Source organism: Protopterus annectens, chromosome 11.part0, assembly GCF_019279795.1.
Source record: "Protopterus annectens isolate FY-2018-M chromosome 11.part0, PAN1.0, whole genome shotgun sequence".
NCBI classification, from domain to species: Eukaryota; Metazoa; Chordata; order Ceratodontiformes; family Protopteridae; genus Protopterus; species Protopterus annectens.
Window position 1 is genome coordinate 96,928,519 of NC_056745.1, and position 18,512 is coordinate 96,947,030.

General features: G+C 35.6%; 1 protein-coding gene across 1 annotated transcript in view; it reads right to left on the minus strand.

The window, feature by feature from the left end:
* Positions 1 to 18,512, minus strand: part of VWF (von Willebrand factor) — a 749,192-nt gene that overhangs the window by 384,014 nt on the left and 346,666 nt on the right. The window contains exons 26-27 of the mRNA XM_044087471.1: positions 11,195 to 11,353; positions 6,944 to 7,079 (exon numbers count right to left, since the gene is read on the minus strand). Coding sequence (XP_043943406.1) covers positions 6,944 to 7,079; positions 11,195 to 11,353 — 295 coding nt within the window. The remainder of the gene's footprint in view (positions 1 to 6,943; positions 7,080 to 11,194; positions 11,354 to 18,512) is intronic.

Consider the following 18,512-nt stretch of genomic DNA (forward strand, 5'->3'; position numbering starts at 1 on the left):
CATTTTAGAACAAATCTAGGTTAAGCAAAATTCAAAAATAATGTATACCCACCATTCAGTTATTTAGAATCAAACTATGACATTTTATGGTATCAAAGGTTGAGAGTAATGAGGAGGTTTTCTATAATTAAATGGGAAGGAGAAATTCAAGCGTGGAGACTTCCATTAGTTAACAAAGTGATTTCCAACCCACAGACAATGTATAATACTATGGTAAATACATCTTGTATTAGTTTTAAAATACCAAGGGAAAAATCCATCTTGTATTCATATGTGAAGCAAAGCACCTGGAACCACTAAAGACATGATTACTGCCATAAAACAAGATTACTACCATTACTCCCGTTACTACCGTTACTCCCGTTACTCCCGTTACTCCCGTTACTCCCGTTACTACCGTTACTACCGTTACTACCGCACTCTTCATTTGTCCAGATTTTCACAGAATGTCTCATTTTTGCCTCGTTCTTTTGATCTACTCGTCAGAAAATTTGCAGTTTTCTGTCAAATCACTGAGGATCAAAGTTTCTAAACAATGACATACTTCTGAGTTTAGGGCCTTTTAGCCTTCAGAAAATGCATGCTGACACAAAACCTGTTATTCTAGCAGCTTTTTAAGTTTATAAAAGAAAAATGTAAAATCTGTCCCTATTTTTGTGCCTTTGTCACCCAATTATTTTAGGCTTTGTCCAGATTTCTTAATCTAAGAGTTTGAGAGGTATGATTACTACAATAGTGAGTAGGATTATAAATGCAAACTATAAGGGCTGCAACAACATCTATGAAGATTTCCTGTCAGAATTATTGATAATTTAATTTAAATGTTATCAATATTTCCCATTATAAACTCATAAAAATAGATTAAGCATAAAAACTACAGCGCAGCATGACAACTGGGGTCCAAATATAAAAGGGGGAACTGCATTCAAAGCAAACAATTACAGACCTGTCTGCCTGACATACAGGATGATCATGGAGTGAATTATAATGCATGTAAAACAGAAGGAGGAGTTGACTGACTTTTTTCTAGACTAGGGGGCAGGGCAAATTTTTTTCAGGGGTCAACCCTGTCTTCTGAATCTTGTAAAAAGACTGGCTGTGTGTACAGTATACTTGGACTGGGCTGACACCTTTCATAAAATTCCCCATAAGTGAGTTATAAACAAATTGTGTACACTGAATGCCAGTGATTATCACTTTACTCAGTGCTGTATAGCATGCATATCTCATGTCTGTCTCGCTGTTAGTTGTAGTTGCATGGAGCACTTATTGCATTGGCAATGCATTAAAATTAAGAAGCTCATTTGCTGGCTTCAAAAGTAACCTTTAAACATCTCTGCAGCATACATAATATGTATGTAGGATAACATCAATCAAGCTTCTTATAAAGATCACTAGGTTACAATCCTGATGCCATCACCTGTGAACTTCTTGACAATACAGACATCCATGCTTTAACTGCTCCTGCACCTAAGAATAAGTCAGAGAAGGTCACACAGATGCAAATAATATGGTGAGTGTCAATGATCATTATAAAAGTTTTCTTGGAAATCCCCAGTAATATGTTTCAATGGAGAAAACACCATAACAACATATACTTATATTATTCAACTTCACATTACTATCTGTAATGCCTCCACAGAAACCCTAATCTCACTTTTGCTTAGAAATGGATAGTTAACTTATTTTGTAAGACATTTGTCAGTGATATCACTGCCAATGACATAGTGTTAATGTGAAAGTAAAGATAAATGCATTGGCTGGCAATTGGCAATCGTTTAAATATGATTTGCTGTCAACTGGCAATCATTTAAATATGATTGGCTGTCTAATGGAAATCATTTAAATATGGTTGGCTGCCAAATTGCAATCAGTTAAATAAGATTTTTTTGTGAAAAGTAATGTAGTTAGTATGTAGTAAGCTTACTTAGAATGCAATGAAATGTAAAAAATAAAATAAAAATAAAATAAAATCCAGGGATTTCCAGCTGTAGAAGGTCTGTTTATTATAAGACTGATATATTTTACTTAAGTTAGGTATTTAAGCAACCATTAATGGTTGTGTTACTATTAGAGGGACATTCACAATTTAACAGGAATCTCAACAGAAAGATGAACAGAAAGATCCAATTCCATTTTAAAATTCTTCCTGCCATTGTGTAAGCAACAATAATAAAGTGATCACAGGTGAAACAATTTACCTTAGGTAAATTTTAAGATATATTCTGGTGGAGCTATTCTATATAGCTCAAGGAAGAGGTTTGAGATCTTCTTGGCAAAAACATTTGCATTGTATATAGTACGTATCTTTTTCATACACCTTACAGGTACATGGTTCACGAACAATTATCCAAGTTTCTTCCTTATTTCAAAAGGAATAGACAAAAATGTAGTATAAACACCAGTGCAAATATAATAATAATGCTATGGAAGTTGTGTAGAACACATGCCTATTACCAATCACAATATCCTAGGCATGTAATGTCTGCTAATCTAAGAAATATGATTTTTCTTTTTTTAAACTGACAGCCTCTCTTCATGAGTTCATGAGTTGCAGTCCTATGTTTAAGTCAGCAGCACAGCCAGATCATTCAAAATCATTCTGTACTATGGTACTTTGCCCATTACATCCACTGCCCAACTGGTAACCAAGCATTTTGTATTAGTTTCACAAAAATTGTGAATAAAGTAATGTATCTACTGAATTTGTTTCAGAGGGTACACTGATTTGCTTAGGGCTCCTACCTACTGCCTGTGTATTTGCAAAGACAAATCTCAGTTGTCTTGATTTTAAGTAAGTGCTTTTTTATTTTAGGCTGTTTCTACAATTCCTCAGGCACTCTATTGAAACAGTTACCCCCCCCCCCCAGATCTATGTTGTAAACACTATTAAGCCCTGCCTATTTACAGATATTACTGCCACGCAATAAATACTATTTATAGTTCAGAAGAAATGTTCATTTGTAAAATGATAACAATTTCAGTATGTTCTTGTGTGGTAGTAGGTTTCGTTAGTAAGTTTTATTGGCACTTTGTACAAACACAGACTGTGACCATCTGATTTGACCACTGTTTCTCAACTGCCCAGCTTGTTCCTCAATGATTTTATTAGCTTTACATGTTGTACTATGACACAGCAGCACTGACCAATCCAAAAATGTGCCATATCTGTCAGCTTCATAACATACCAGTTTATGTGGTGACAGGATGTATGAATAGCAGCCCTAACCAACTTGAATGCCTTTCAAATCATTCAGCTTAATGACAAACCCAGTTAATTCCAGCAAATACCCCTTTCAAAAACCACTATGGTGAAGCACTAAAAAGTCTAAATTGGTTAGAAGTGCCTCATCAACTAACATATACGCAGCTTCTTACCCCCTGTAAAATTATCCAGTATCCATAGGTTCATAGGTTCATACTAGACTATCTGCCCTAGGGCATTTATAAGCCTAGCCAGTGTGTGTTTGGCTTTCGCCACCCATTTTAAATTAATTTTGCTATGTCTTTTTTGAGGTTAGTATACTGTGCCTCTGTCTAACAGTGACACAGAAGTGATAGCCGGGGTAAACCTACGATCTCCCATCCACTCATCAAGATTCCTCTTGAAGAGAGTCAATGTGGGACTCTGCCTAACCTGGACTGGGATTTTATTCCAGAGTGAAGGGAGCCTCTGGGTTATGAATCTGTCGCTCCAGCATGTCCTATTTATTTCAGTGCTGAGGTTCAAGTCTCTCGAGCACGTAGCTCGATGGGATTTGGATTTTCTGAGGTGCAGCATGTCCATTAATTCCGGGTTGGACATGGCTTTATACGTCAGGCACAGATCGCCTCTGAGCAGGCAGTATGCCACTGAGTAGAGCTGGAGTTTCTTTAACCAGGCAGCATATGGCATCTGTTTGAGCCCTTTGATCCTCTTGGTGAGGTACTTTTGGGGTCTTTCCAGTTGCTGCAGGTGTCTGGTAAGGTACATCCCAAAGGGGCATTGTACTCAATTATGGGCCTGATGAGGGATGAGTAAAGAGGCACGATGACCTCCCTGATCTAGATGTGAATCCCTTCATGATTAGGTGGGCTATATAAAATGTTTTTCTAACCACTTTGGCCACGTGGTTGTCAAATGAGAGATTGCTATCAACTTGGGACCCCAGGTCCCTGATGACTTCTTCTGTACTTAATGGATTACCACCTATGTGGTAATTTGTGGGCACTGTTTTGCCAAAGGGGATGACTATACACTTTTGGCGTTTAGCTTGAGGCCATGGCTCTGGCACCAGTTGTCTGTTTCTATGAGGCCCTTTTGGAGGATGCTTGTGTCGGCTGGAGAGTTGATTATGGTGCCCAGTTTGCAGTCATCTGCGAACTTGGTCAGCCACAGTCCTTCCATGTTGGCCTGTACCGCCGAGAAATATATACCGAACAAGAGAGGTCCCAGGACTGAGCCTTGTGGGACGCCACTTGTAACTGGTTTGGAGTTTGACATGGCTCCAGCAATTCTAACCATGTGGGTTCTGTCCTTGAGCCAGTTTGCAACTCATCTAGTGACATAGGGGTTTATATTTAAGCTGGTGAGCTTATCTATAATGCCCAAGTGGGGTATTGTATCGAAGGCTTTTGCGAGGTCCAGGTAGGCTGTGTGGACCACCTTCCCCTCGTCAATGGCCTTGGTGACTGTTTCAAAGAAATCTGCCTGTCCAGCACTAAAAATATTCTGCACAACTATGTTCCAAGTTGGTCATTGTGATCCAGTAACCAAAAACACCCGTCTGTTCACAAACCTATCAAATCTGCTGGGTATTTTCTATACAAGGGTACAAAGGCCTGTATCCATCAGGTTAATATCCTCCCTCCCATCTTTTAAAACCACTCTAAAAGACTTCCTAGCTAAAATATGGCTTTGTTTTTGCTCAAAACCAGGGTAAACTATACCCCTAAATGTGAACAAGTGTATTTCATTCCTTATACCTCCTTACTCTCCCTTCACGTACTTTCTTGCTTCTATCAAATTCTCTTTCCTGATTTTTTTTCTAAATATAAAATAAGCCAGTTTTTTTCCCTCCCTTCATATTGCAATTCCTGTTTGTATTAGACTAACTTACCTTTAATTTCTCTACAAACTGCCTAAAATTTCTATAAATATTTAATAATTTTCATATAATTTGTATTGATTCTTAACCAATGTTTTTATATTATCTCTAATTTGTTATAATTATTTAAACTGTGGATGTTTTGTTTTATTTTTGAAGATTATAAAATTATTGTTCTTTAAATGTTTTGTAATAATTTGGATATTTTCTTTCTGGGCCTCAACTGAAAATGGGCTTCTACCCAGTCAGACTTTCCCAGTAATCAAATATCAATAAATAAAAAAATAATTGAAAGTAATGGAACGAGGATTCCAGCACTTTCTGTCTATTCTCAGACAGTGTTAACAGGGAAACAGAACTTCAAATGTGAGACTGTGTTAATACAGAAACAGAAATTATTTTTGTTGTTCTAGTCTTTCAGAAGAAAGACAAGTTACTACAAAACATAAGGAAACCGAGAGAACAAATGTGCTAAAATAAAATGTACACGTCCTTTCAAATTGGACTTTTGTCCCAGACTGGCAAATTGCTGGCAACTTAGCCTCATATATCCATATAAGCAGATTTTATTGGAGCAATTAACTAATCAGAAAACTAAGAGTAGAGATCCACTGCTTTTCAATCAGATCAATGTGTAAAAAGACAGTTATTATGCTTAGTTGCCCATTTGCCCATTCTGACTGCTTGCTACATAGTAAGCATGTTACTTTATTGGAAGTGATGAGATGCTAAAGCCCTTCTTTATTATACATTTTGTTACAAGAATGTGGTTCTGATATGTGAACCTCCCATAACTAAAAAAGATAATGTTAAATGCGTCTTCTTTCCTCTTGAACATTACTGAGATCTGATGAACTCTGCAGAAGTCAGTTTGGCTGAGTACCTCAGAGGTGATGGTGCTACTTTATTTGTATCTAATCATATTATTTTTGTCTTTATTTCTTGTTTTTTATTACTATTTCTTCACCTTTGGATATGTTCATTTTCTAAATATAAAACAGAGAATATGCTGCAAAAAATATTTCTAAATGCACAAACAGAAATACATTTTCACCTCATGCAAAGAACGACCTACAGCGTTACAGTGCATTCTTTCCAAGTCTGGTAGACAACCATGAATATAATGAATAGCATTGCAACTGGATTTGCAAATGAAAATGTGGAAAACATCAAAATAAGCCTGAGTTAAAACGACTGTCTCACGTGAGAAAGCTGATTGCTAAGAGGTAAGCCATATGTTTTATAAAAGATGCCTGGAAATAATCGGAGGAAGAGAAAAGAGAATAACATTTAGGCTCAGATATGCTATGCGGTATATGGGAGGTGGACTGGACACTCTAAATTGGCACTAGGTGTGAGTGTGTGTGTGAGTGTATGGTGCACCCTTTGAGGAGTGTTGGGCTTCGGGCTAGCAACCCAATCCCATAAAACCAGTACATGCTATGTAAACAAGTGCTAAAGGGAGCTTGTTGCCAGATGTGCTGAATGCACAGGAGTGAATGCAGGATACAGGATGCTATCATAGACTTTGGGAGAGTTTCCTTCCAGTGTCAAACTCCAAGGAAAATGTTTTTTGGTAGGAGCAAATGTCAGATGCCACAAAATACTATACATATTTGTAGGAAAAGTTTATTCTAAAAAGATCTGAGCTCTAACAAACTTTGCCTGCAACAATTGATTTGAGAAGTGACCTTAATATAATTTCAGTAGCTTTTGTTACCTATCTATATAAAAGAGCTGCCCAGACTAAGATACAAGATAGACAACTTTTTTTTTTTGTTAGTAACCACAGCAGTCACACAAGCCTTGAAATAACCCAGATTAGCACATATATTAAAAAATGCATTCTACTTTACCAGGTCTGGCAGAGGGTTGGGTCATCTTTGTTCTTATATATTTTCTTTCCAGGAGGAATCATTTTGCCACTGATGACACAGACAGAACAATGTTCTGCATCAATGCACTGCTGAAATACCTCATCCAGTATCCTCCCTGCCATAGAAAGGGCAAATAAATGAATTAGTTTAACTTTATAAAGTCAGGAACCATCATGAGGCATTCGGTAGTACCACAGTGAATCAATCCCTACAAAAAAATCACACAGATTACCAACATAGGATATATATGGTAAGGAATGACAACAACAGTCCAGTCATAACCCCCTTTACTACCTGCTACATGTATTTGGTGTTGCATTCCTCTTCATACACTCAGGAACTTGAAGGATGTGTTGACCATTTCATACCTGGTTAATGAGGTCTCAGTGCATGGTAAGGCAGTATCACCTGCATGTTGTAATCCTATGATATATCTAGCACTAGGTTACTCATGCGTTGAGAGCTGTAAATGGTCGCCCTTCACAACCACAAACAACATTATGTTCTAGCTCCTTAAAAATCCCAGGCAATGGATATGTAGGGATCTAAGTTTCATTACAGATTTTGAATGTTATAAAAATGTCTGCCCTAATTTAATGTGTTGACTTACCTAGGTGGGCCTTTTTCTGATATAGCTGTCGGTACTGATTATGTGCAGTCGTTACCTGTAATAAAGACTTGGCATGAGACTACTGATCACATAATAAACATTTAGGTAGGAATTGGAAAGTAAATCATCATAACTGATCTGAGAAAGATATAAGGTATTTAAAAAGAAAATGGTATAGATATATGGAAATTAAGAGCGTGTACTGAGTGACAGGTATGGGGTAAGGATAGCAGTATGGAAGAGCAGTGGGTCTTAGATTAGAGAGAGAAATGTAACAATTTGTATTAGTTCTAGTAGACAAAAGTGCTTTCGAATATTATAACCATTATGAAGACATAGGCATCTAGTTTCAAGGATGACAATATTATAGAGCACTGTTTTTGTTTGAAGTACGAGAATGGAAAAAAATGGTAGGGGGGAGACGTATATAAACTAAGATATTGCATAATTTGAATTTGTTGCCCTTAAGACAACTTGAAGTAGTAAGGGAGATGACATTTTGGTTATCAAACAAGCAGTTGTTAAAGTAAGACAAGGCAATATTGAAAGTACTAGCTGATAAAATTACTGACCACTTAGTTTGGATACCCCCCCTACTAGACTCTCTGCAAATCAAATGAAATGGATGCGTTTTTATCATTCTAGTTTTACTGATATTATTTTGGAACTCCACTCAGATTAGAAACTAAAGTAAACTGAAATTAATTCAAAGGCTTTGTCGTCTCGCTTTAATACAATCAAATCTGAGGTCATACTTCAAAAGAAGGGTAATGTCTACACTTTAATGAAGTCCACTTTCCTTACATTTTTTTACATTTCTGATTTTTCTTATCCGTTCCATTTACAGTAGGTGTCTACCTCTGTAAGGAATACTGCATTGCATTCCGATTGCATAATTTGTTGTCAGAATCACAACACGCCATATTTGGTATGCCAAGTGTTTTTCAACAAATTCCCATGTAATACTTACAGTAAAACATCGTATGAAGTCCACAACAAAGGATGCAATAACTACGCTCTGTGTATAGCAATATCTACAGTGAAAGAAATTAAGTTACTAAACTTAATAGTATAGCCGTTTTATGCCTGTTGTTTAACATGTCATCCTGTATGAAAAAAAATACTATTTGCTGTGATGTGGTTTCCTTGGTCAATGACACACAGGGGTTTTACTTTATGTGCATCAGCTATAATCATTTTATTTATTAGTCAAATTTTAACCATGTAAATGGGCTGGTCTTTGGAAGCTTAGTCATGACTAGGCAAAAATCCAAGCAGACAAGGTGAGGTGTTATACAAAGGCCATACAGTGATTGAAGCTCAGGATTAATCCCAGATCTTGTAGTAGCTCTAGCAATTTAACTAATTTAAGGTTATTTATTTTTTTCATGTAAGTAAATGTCCCATTTCATATCCTTGCTGCTCATGACTGTAGGCTATAAGATGAAACAATGCAATGTTGCCATTTAGATTACATTTTCAGGCTGCATATCTGTGGCTAAAACCAGGCAATAAGAATGGTCAGAGAAAACCCATGTAGACTCAGAGTAACTACTTCGTTACTCATTCATTCATTCCTTATTTATTTTATTATTTTAGTAATATAGTACATTTCTTGAGAAACTCCTCCTTTAAACCTCAACTCATTCATATCTATAACATCTTTTAGTTTAATTCAACTTGACACCCATAGTTACTTATGGCATTTTCCAGAAGAGATGTTCAGTCCTACAGTGTACAAAAAACAGTAAAGAATCAAATAAAATACATTGAGCAATATCCCTAAATATTGCTGTCATTAGTTCTCTTCTTAGGGCATTATTCAACGTATTTTATTTGTTCTTATGCATCATGACATTGTTTGGTGTTAGCTTCCTTAATTAAGTGTCATACTCATTCGTAATATATAGCATGTGAAAGACTATATAGTCGGGGATAAATTTATACTAATTTGTTTGTCTAGGATGTACTGCAGTTGTGGCATTAACCACTGTCTGTCATTTACTATAAATATTTTGCATTTACATTAAAATGTTCATCATGGTGAGAGAAAATATATACTGCGATTGTCAATTTATAATGCACTAATCTGGAGATATTGCTTTTCTAGCATTATGAAAAATATGCAGTCTATTGTATATGTGTTGAAAGCTTTCACAATGCTGAAACAGTCACTGGCAATTCTAGTGTAATTTATACAGCTTGAGAAGTCTTATTTGCAAGTTAAACACAGATATAAGTATCATATTCCATAGTTCTGTAAATATCTCCAAAACAAGCACCCAGAAAGGAATCTTTTGGCTGACCAAATCATTGGTGACACTTTATATCTAGGTTGTATATTATTTTTAGATAGGAACAGTTGTTTGTGAAAACATACACAAATGTAGAAGATTGTTTATTTTATTTATTTTTTTCATTGTATTAGCGTATTGTAAAAAATTGTGTTTGTACTTTTTAAATTGCATTTACTATACACAAAATACTTATATTCCTTTGGCTTTTGTATTTAATCTTTGTTTAGAAACAAAAATGTTTAGGGATATGAGGATTTAAGCATATGGTTAGATGTGTGACATTCCACAGATGCTGAGTGTGAAAGAGTTTACCACACAAGCTACTCATAAAAGGCCTATTAAGAAGGGAAAAAGTTGCACTATAACTAACTGATTATGTGGTGCTAAACACTATATTGAATAAAGAACTTGGTGTAAAATACTTCTCAAAAAAATCCTTTTACCTATGCTACCAATTTTTGCTGTCAAAATATAACTTTAAGAAGAGGCAAAGTAAACATTATGAAAAAATCTATAGAAACACAGTCTAAAGCAACTCATAAAATGCTTGTGGTTTCTGATGTGTATCAAAAAAGATAAGGTTCATAGGTTCATAAGTGTGTACCAGGCTAACGGCCCTGGAGCCTATATAAGCCTAGCCCAAGAAGATTCCATGGCATCATGCCGCCCAAAGTTAGTTCCAGGTGCCCCTGTTAAGCAAGGTCACTAAAGTGATCCCTGGGGTGAACTTCCTATTGCCCATCCGCTTATCAAGATTTCTCTTAAAGAGGGCCAGTGAGGTGCTCTGCATGACGTGAATGGGAAGTTTATATATATTTTTTCAAAAATGAATCCCAGTTAAATAACCATAAGTCAACATAGCCCATGCACTGTTAAATAATTAAATGTGGCATGATGAAAAAGTCCTTTCTACCAGTTATTTTTTCAAGTGAAGCATGCCTTCATCAGTACACTCACATCTTCATAGCATAACATTAGCCTGTTTTCTAGAATAATAATCCTCAAGTCAAGAAATACAGCAAAAGGCTATTTAACTTATCACGCCAAGAGACAACATTTTTTTTTTCACAAAAAACAAATAAATGTCACAAGTCACACTGGAAATTCCCTAAAGCCTGATCAGTGTGCATTTTGTGAAATGTATCACATGTTTGTGGTTGCTTACAACTGTACAATTTCTAGTCGTGGTTTTGATCTGGGTTGAAAAACAACAAGAAAATGGAAGTTAAATTTGCCATGAGAATTTCAAAGTCTACCCTCTACTAAATATCTCTCAATAAAGTTAACCGCTTTGCATTTAGAGTATATTTATAGTGCTATTACCCGCAGGGCAGTTAGCATGGCAGCCTTCCACACATTTCACAATGCAGTCGAGTGGTTCCGGATGTTGGCATGTTATAGGACAAGCTGATGAACAGGTGTTGTACTTCCATTCACATTTGTAATCTGACTCAATATGGTTTTTCTCTTCACAGTTCAATGCTTTCAAACAAAGGAAGAAAACAAATTAGTAGATTTCCAAAAGCAAGTCAATTGTTTAATTAAGTTCCATTAAAAAAAAACAACTTGTAATATATATTTAGACATGCAACAAGTAGGGGGGGGGATAATCATTAAAACAGTAAAATTATGATCCCTGAAATTCTCTGTACCATCTATGAAACAACTATTTCTAGACATTTCATGCTTTCTAGTTTGCAGTAAAACAGAAAACAGTTATGATACAGGGTTAACACAACTACTGACCGAGTTCATGAATAGCTAATGAGAGATTTAAGGGAGACAGTTTTTTTGCCACAAAATGTGGAAAAAAAAAGTATTTAAAAATGCACTCTACCATTGTTCCAAGTAAAAGCAATCATGCAGGTAATTATATTACATAACAAGTAGTATGCATGGGAGACTGCCTCCTATGTGTGTTTTGTGTGTTTGTGTTCAGGGGGTGAAAACAGTTTATTCCTACCACTCAAGCATAAGCACTAATGTTAGACAAATGTTTAACAAATGTCCATTCTTGTTAATCTTATAAATTTGCTTTTGCTTTGCATTTGGAATGGGATGTTTGATATTTTTTTGGGAAACCCATTTTAAAGGTTTCTGTTTCTGTTTTCATATCATACTTGTTCTGAGTGCTGTTCACAGGAACTTCCAGCATGGTACATTACCGGATGAGACCGTTGCAAAAAGTATACAATGAGTTCTACACCTAGATAATATCATAATCAAATATTAAACAAACAATAAGACCCTCAGCTTCCTATTCTTTGTGAATACTAAACTTTGTACTAAGGAGCTAGTACTCCAAAGACAATTTTAGGATTGAAACTAAGTTATAATTCATTACCTTGGTTGAGACTACATTGGATTCCACATTTTGAATAAAGTAGTTTCAGTGTGGAACAAAGCAGGTTTTCACTTTTCAAATTTCAATTCAAAACATTTAAGGCTATATATATTATGAGATTTTTCTTTTAAGGTTCCAGCTGGTCTGTTATATAAGTCAACTGATAGGAAGACACAATAGCTCAGTGTTAACACACCAATCGATTTGCAATGGAAATGAAGCTTGCCATAAAAGCTCACAATGGTAATAATATAGGATACATACTGACACACACTAACATGAAAATGTAGAACTCTGTTTGGTGACCATTTAAATAAAGCTTGGCCATAAATGTCTTACACCATTCTTATCAACAGAACTTGTGGATAATATAAGAGGAAGGCAATCTGGCTACAATGTGGTTTAAGGGTAAATGGGGAAAGTCTGTGTCTCTTCTCTGATCCATGTACCATAACATCTGTAATAATTGCATGCAATAGTCTTGTGCATTTCTATCAGTGTGCAATGTTAGAAAAAAATAGGTTATTTTTTATGTCTACAATTTCTTTCATTTACAAAATTAATAGGAATATTTAGCTTTATGAAGGGAAATGCAGTGGTGTTCCTAGTGAAGGGCTCAGCTGATGACATATTACGATGACAGTTGTCTTGAGTTATACTAGTGTTGTGGCCGAGTGCATTGTAAGTATGGGAGAGCCATATTCCAGTTTTGGAAAAAGTATTAACTCTATTGAATTTTAGATTGTTAACTTTAGATTGAAATTAAAACATGTACAGTTGTAGCTTTTCTCACTGGGCTTCTGCTGAAAAGGGCTGCTGAACTATCCCAGTAAACACATGTTAGTAAAATAAGTAATAATAAATAAAACTGCATATTGCTCTTCTGGTTTCGGGGTGAGATGGTTAGATATTGATTCTATGGCTTTAAGTTGGAAGATAACCATTTTGACCACAGTCACTATCTGAATTTTCCTGGACAATGTGTGGTTAAGAGTTAATCCCAGATATTTGTACTGTTGGACTGACTTTGGAGTAATAGTGTTTTTCTGTACTTGAAACACTGGTTTAGTCAGTTGCTGGCAGGCATCTTGGAAAATGTTATAGTTATTCTTGTGTGAAAAGGTTAATTACTGCCATTTTAAATATCTGAGCACCACTGGCTCTGCCAGAGCTGTTTGCTGATTGGTTCTATTATTTCTTTTTATTTATTAAATTGGTATTCATAGTGCACTGAGGTGAACTCAGTGCATTGCTGCCACAGTTGAAGATGAATAGTGCATAATGAATGCATTTTCATATTTCCCTTAAAGTATTTCTCACTCATTTTCAATTATTCTTATGGATGACAGTTGGTCAATTGTGCCCAAGGTTGCATTAACACATTCTTATCTTCACTTGGCTGCCCTGATTTATTCTAGGTGTGCTACATATCATATTTTTTACACTGCCTATACTAATCAAATAGTATTTTTTCTCAGCCTTCTCTTAGCTGATTTTGGCTTCCATGTTTAGTTAGCCATCTAACATTTAAAGCACTGGACAGTATGGATGACCTGCAAACTACATCCATTCCTGTTCCCATCCTCCTAGCACTTCATATCCTAAGGCAGTGGAGTAACTGCCTTATGCTCACTGATAATGAATTAAGAGAGAAAATTCAGTATGTGAGAGGAGTAAATACTTATCCAACAAGGAGGCATCCCTGTCACAAATAACAATATTAACTAAGCAACTCATAGTCACATGCTCACAGCAACCACTACCACAATCTCAAACAGAACTCAGTAAAATGTTACATGCTGATGCCATAAAATAATACTTGCCAAGGCATCCTAGAACTTGTAAGATCAGTTTTCAGCAGAAGTCCCTAAACTCACTTGCTCCATGCACACCTACAACAAGGGGTCATCAACAGCAAAGCTGTTCCCAATCAAATACTACTATACTAGCTTCTGTTAAAAAAAATTTAAATCAACTTTCAATAAAAATATATCAGTGACTGGTGAATCAACATTCAAGCATATAGACTCCCCAAGCTGCATTTTTGGCTCTAGGGTCATAGAAATTGAAAGGGCCCTCGGGACTCTTTCCTGAGATAAGTATGACTACAACATGGTGTTGATCCATGTGGCAGTGAATGACCTGAGGTGCAAAACGGTGAGGAATATGCAGGGAAACATATCCGAATGTAGGTAAGAATCTATTCTTGAGTGGAATCCTTTCTTCACTAAAACTGATGACTGAGTATTAAGATAAGATAATTGGTTTTCACAGTTGGTTTAATAGCTAGTACCATTCTAAGAGTTTCATTGTTTATCAGTTTAGTACTAGACTACTACTAGAAGTCATCAACAGCTACAATAGCTTTGGAGATGCACTATATAGTAGTTCGGTGGCTAAAAAATGGAACTCTGTCCCTACTAGCATTCAAAACACATCATCCAAAGCCTCCTTTAAAGAGACATCACAGGCAACATCTCAAGCAAAGTTGGCAGTGCCATGATTGCATATGCATACTAAATCTAGTTTCAATCTTACTCACAAACACTGGCTAATCTACAATGTATGTACTGTACCTGTGTGTACTGTATGTATTCTACCTACATTCCAAAGTTCAGCTGTACACCACAAATCTATTACTTACCTTTATTTTAAAATTAATATCTTTTTGATTGTTCTCCACTGTAACTGTTTGTAAACATGTCTCTTGTAATTTGTGTGTATACTGATTATGTCTAAATAACTAAATGTGTCTGTAAAATAAAATAAATAAATAAATATATTTTGCAAGGGATGGCCTGCGTTTCTTGTCCAAGGTTTCTGCATACTGGCAAAAACACTTGCTGATCTCATAGTAGCTTTTTTTTAGACAGAATCCATCGAATGAATACACTAGCTTATCAAATTCATTTAAAACTAAACCTGACCACATTAAGGTGGCTGTTTTCAATGCCAGTTGTCCTAATAATAAATTTCTTATTCTTGAGGCACTCCTGCATCTGGAACAGTTCATGTATATGTAGTTACAGAGACTTGGTTTAAATGCAAAGAAGGCATTTCCAACATACCTGGGTTTTGTACCCACCATGTCTTCAGGCCTGATGGAAACTGCAGTGTTGTTTTCATATTGGTCAAAGACCATGTCCTATCTAGACAGATATCCAGACACCCACAAACTGAGCTCCTAGAACTTAGGTATACCGTGGACAAGACAGGCTGCCAGCTCATAGAACCCATCCCCCTCCATGTCTCCAGATGATCATGTTTGATTCCTGGAAGTTTTAGAAAAAAAATCCTATTAACAATGACTTCATAATCCTGACCATTTATACCTCTGATGTACTGTATGCCCAGTTATTTCTAGATTTGATAAATATGAATTCCATGGATCAAATAGTGAATGAACTCACTTGCGGCCAAAACAATCTGGATCTGCCTCTCACTATTATTGTCTCTAACTGCTCTACGGTCATAGTATCCCTTCCTCCAGTTAAATGAATCATACACTAGTGACATTTACTCTCAAACACACCATACTCCATGTTGGCAATGTCTAAATATTAAAGGACCTCACAAGAGTGAACCTTATACAATTATATGAAGAAGTCTCTAAATTTACCCATGACATCACAACTGTTGTTCCCAGCACAACAGCTAACTTCTCTAAAGAGTTTTGCAACCACTTAATCCAGTGTAAAGATTTCTCCCAATTAGAGCCAAATGCAATGCAAAATTTGAAGACAATCCTCATGCTGAACTAACATAAACAAACGTTATAGCCAAAAAAATCTCTTTAAACTGTACAGTAAGGTTAGAACTCCTTAGAATGAGAATGGTATAAAAAAATCACAATAAACTTAAGATGACTATAAGGTTTAGTAACTCAAGCCATGAAAAGATATTAGCTTCTGAAGCAACGTATAACTGCGTTTCCTTCTTTGTCTGTGTTAGAATATTATGAAATAGCACTCAACATTCATGTGAACTTTTCCTTAAAAAGACACCCACTCCAACACAAATGACATAACAAATATATTACCAAGGACTCCACCAACTTCAGCACAAAACACCTGTTCCAATACCCATCATCCCAGAATTCCTTGCACTTCCCATCATCACTAAAAACAGGTTCTTAAAGTGTATCCAAAAAGAAGAAATAAAGAAACCAAGGGAAGTAGCTGGATTGGACCCACTCACAAGTAAAAACAGATGAAAGACTGTTGTAGTAAACGAAATCCACTTTATTCACAACACAAAAACGCATGAATTGTTCACCAAGGATAAGCACTTTCATCTAGAAAATCTAGACCGTATCAGATAACTTATCACAAGTGGGAACTTCCTTATATACAAGTACAACAGGAAGTGACATAAGCAATAAAACAATTAAAGCAGCAAATTAATTTAAAGTAATACAAGCACAATGTTAGTAGTCCTGGTAGTGAATGCATACAAGTGATACCCTGATTTCAAAAACACACACAAACACATGACCCCCTAATAAATACAAAATAAATATTTATTTCTAGTTTGGTTTGTGCTTGTTCTTAATTTTTTATTAGTTTGTCATGGCCAGTGAAGATAGAGGGGATTCATCGGCCCCACTCCTCACTCAGAATACGGATCTGGAGACAGAGACAACAACATATCTACTCTAAGCCTAGCTAGTCAGTCAGCTTCTCTTAAATTGAATGTTTGATCAACACTTTCCTTCTGACATCAGACCGCATTTGCAGTTACCTAGTGGGTGGAAATGGCATCTACAAGCTTGCGTCTGGTGTGTTCATCTTTGAATAAATGAATAATAGCCACCCTACCCCCAGTTCTTTTTTACAATATTTCCAAGAAGAGACAGTATAAAACTCATCCATAACCTGTGTGACGGATGGACAATGGATTTTTTTATACTCAATGGCAGCTACGGTTTCCAGCAACTGCAGCCTTCTGCACACAGAAACTATTTCCTATTTGATGTTCTCTAGCTGAGCTACAAAGCTAATAATGAAAAATAATTTACATCTCTTTTGACTTATTTGACTATAAACTTCCAAAATCAACAGCTTGTTTATGCATATTTTGGGCTTATATATATAAAAAAGAAAAATACAAAGGTCTGAGAATGTGGCACTATCCTGTGGCCTACAATACAATTCTACAATACAAACTTCATTTAATTTAAAATCTCTGCTTTTTTTTTGATAGGCATGGTGTGGTGTAGAATATGTTGATTTGATTACACAGCGATGGTATGATTTCTGAAATTAGCTAAAATTAATTGTGGTCATAAGTATGTATATCATAAATATATGCATAAAATATCTAAAAGCATATATATAAAAGTGTATATAAAAGTCAGAAAACAAAAAAATTAACAAGAGATAAAAATGACTACAGTAATGGTTCAGCATATCCTAGCCTCCCTCCTCTCAGGAATGGGGCAATAAATTTTTATAAATTTGATTTGAAGAAAAGCAAATACTAATAAACAAACAATGTGGGAGTAATCCCTCTCTAGTAACTCGGGCAAATTTCTTTAGACTGGTTCTCCTAACCGATTTAAGATGAGAGGAGGAAAGAGGACAGGGTCCAACAGGACAACAACAACTGTGACACCCCCCAACACACAACAACTACAGGAACAGGGGGCCGAGCGAATGGAGAGAGAGGTATCACACATGGAACAACACCCCACTCCCACCCTGTCACAACATACTAACACCTTTTTAATTTATACAATGTTTCTAGTAATGAGTATAGAGATTAATTTTGGAACATTGATACTTGTTAGTTTTAGGTTTTATTTTATACCCATATACACAACAATCTTTTATTTATTGAGATTTTTTGGAATTGAAATTGAAATGAAAAATCAAAAAAAAAAAATTCTTTTCAAAAACAAAAACTTTATTTTTTTATTTCTTTGGTTGCCCCTTTCTGCACTCTAGTACTATCCTCCACCTCCACTTATTGGTTTTGTGAATTGATTTGTCAATATGACATGGAAATTCCAAAATGTTAATTTACCAATGGAAGATTAAAATTAAAAAAAAAAAAATTATTGAAGAAATAAAAATAAGAAAATTTTCACAATTAATGAAACAGACAAGGGGAGTAGTTTTGATGAATTTCGGGATAATAATAAGAAATGCTTTCTTCTAGAAGAAAAAATCTTTTATAAAAGGAAAAAATTATAATGAAAACTCTTTGCATGAACTAAATGAAGAATAAATGTTAAGATATTTATTGAGAGGGTTCATTCTCTATTATTGTCTTTTCTTCCTTACTAGATCGGTTACC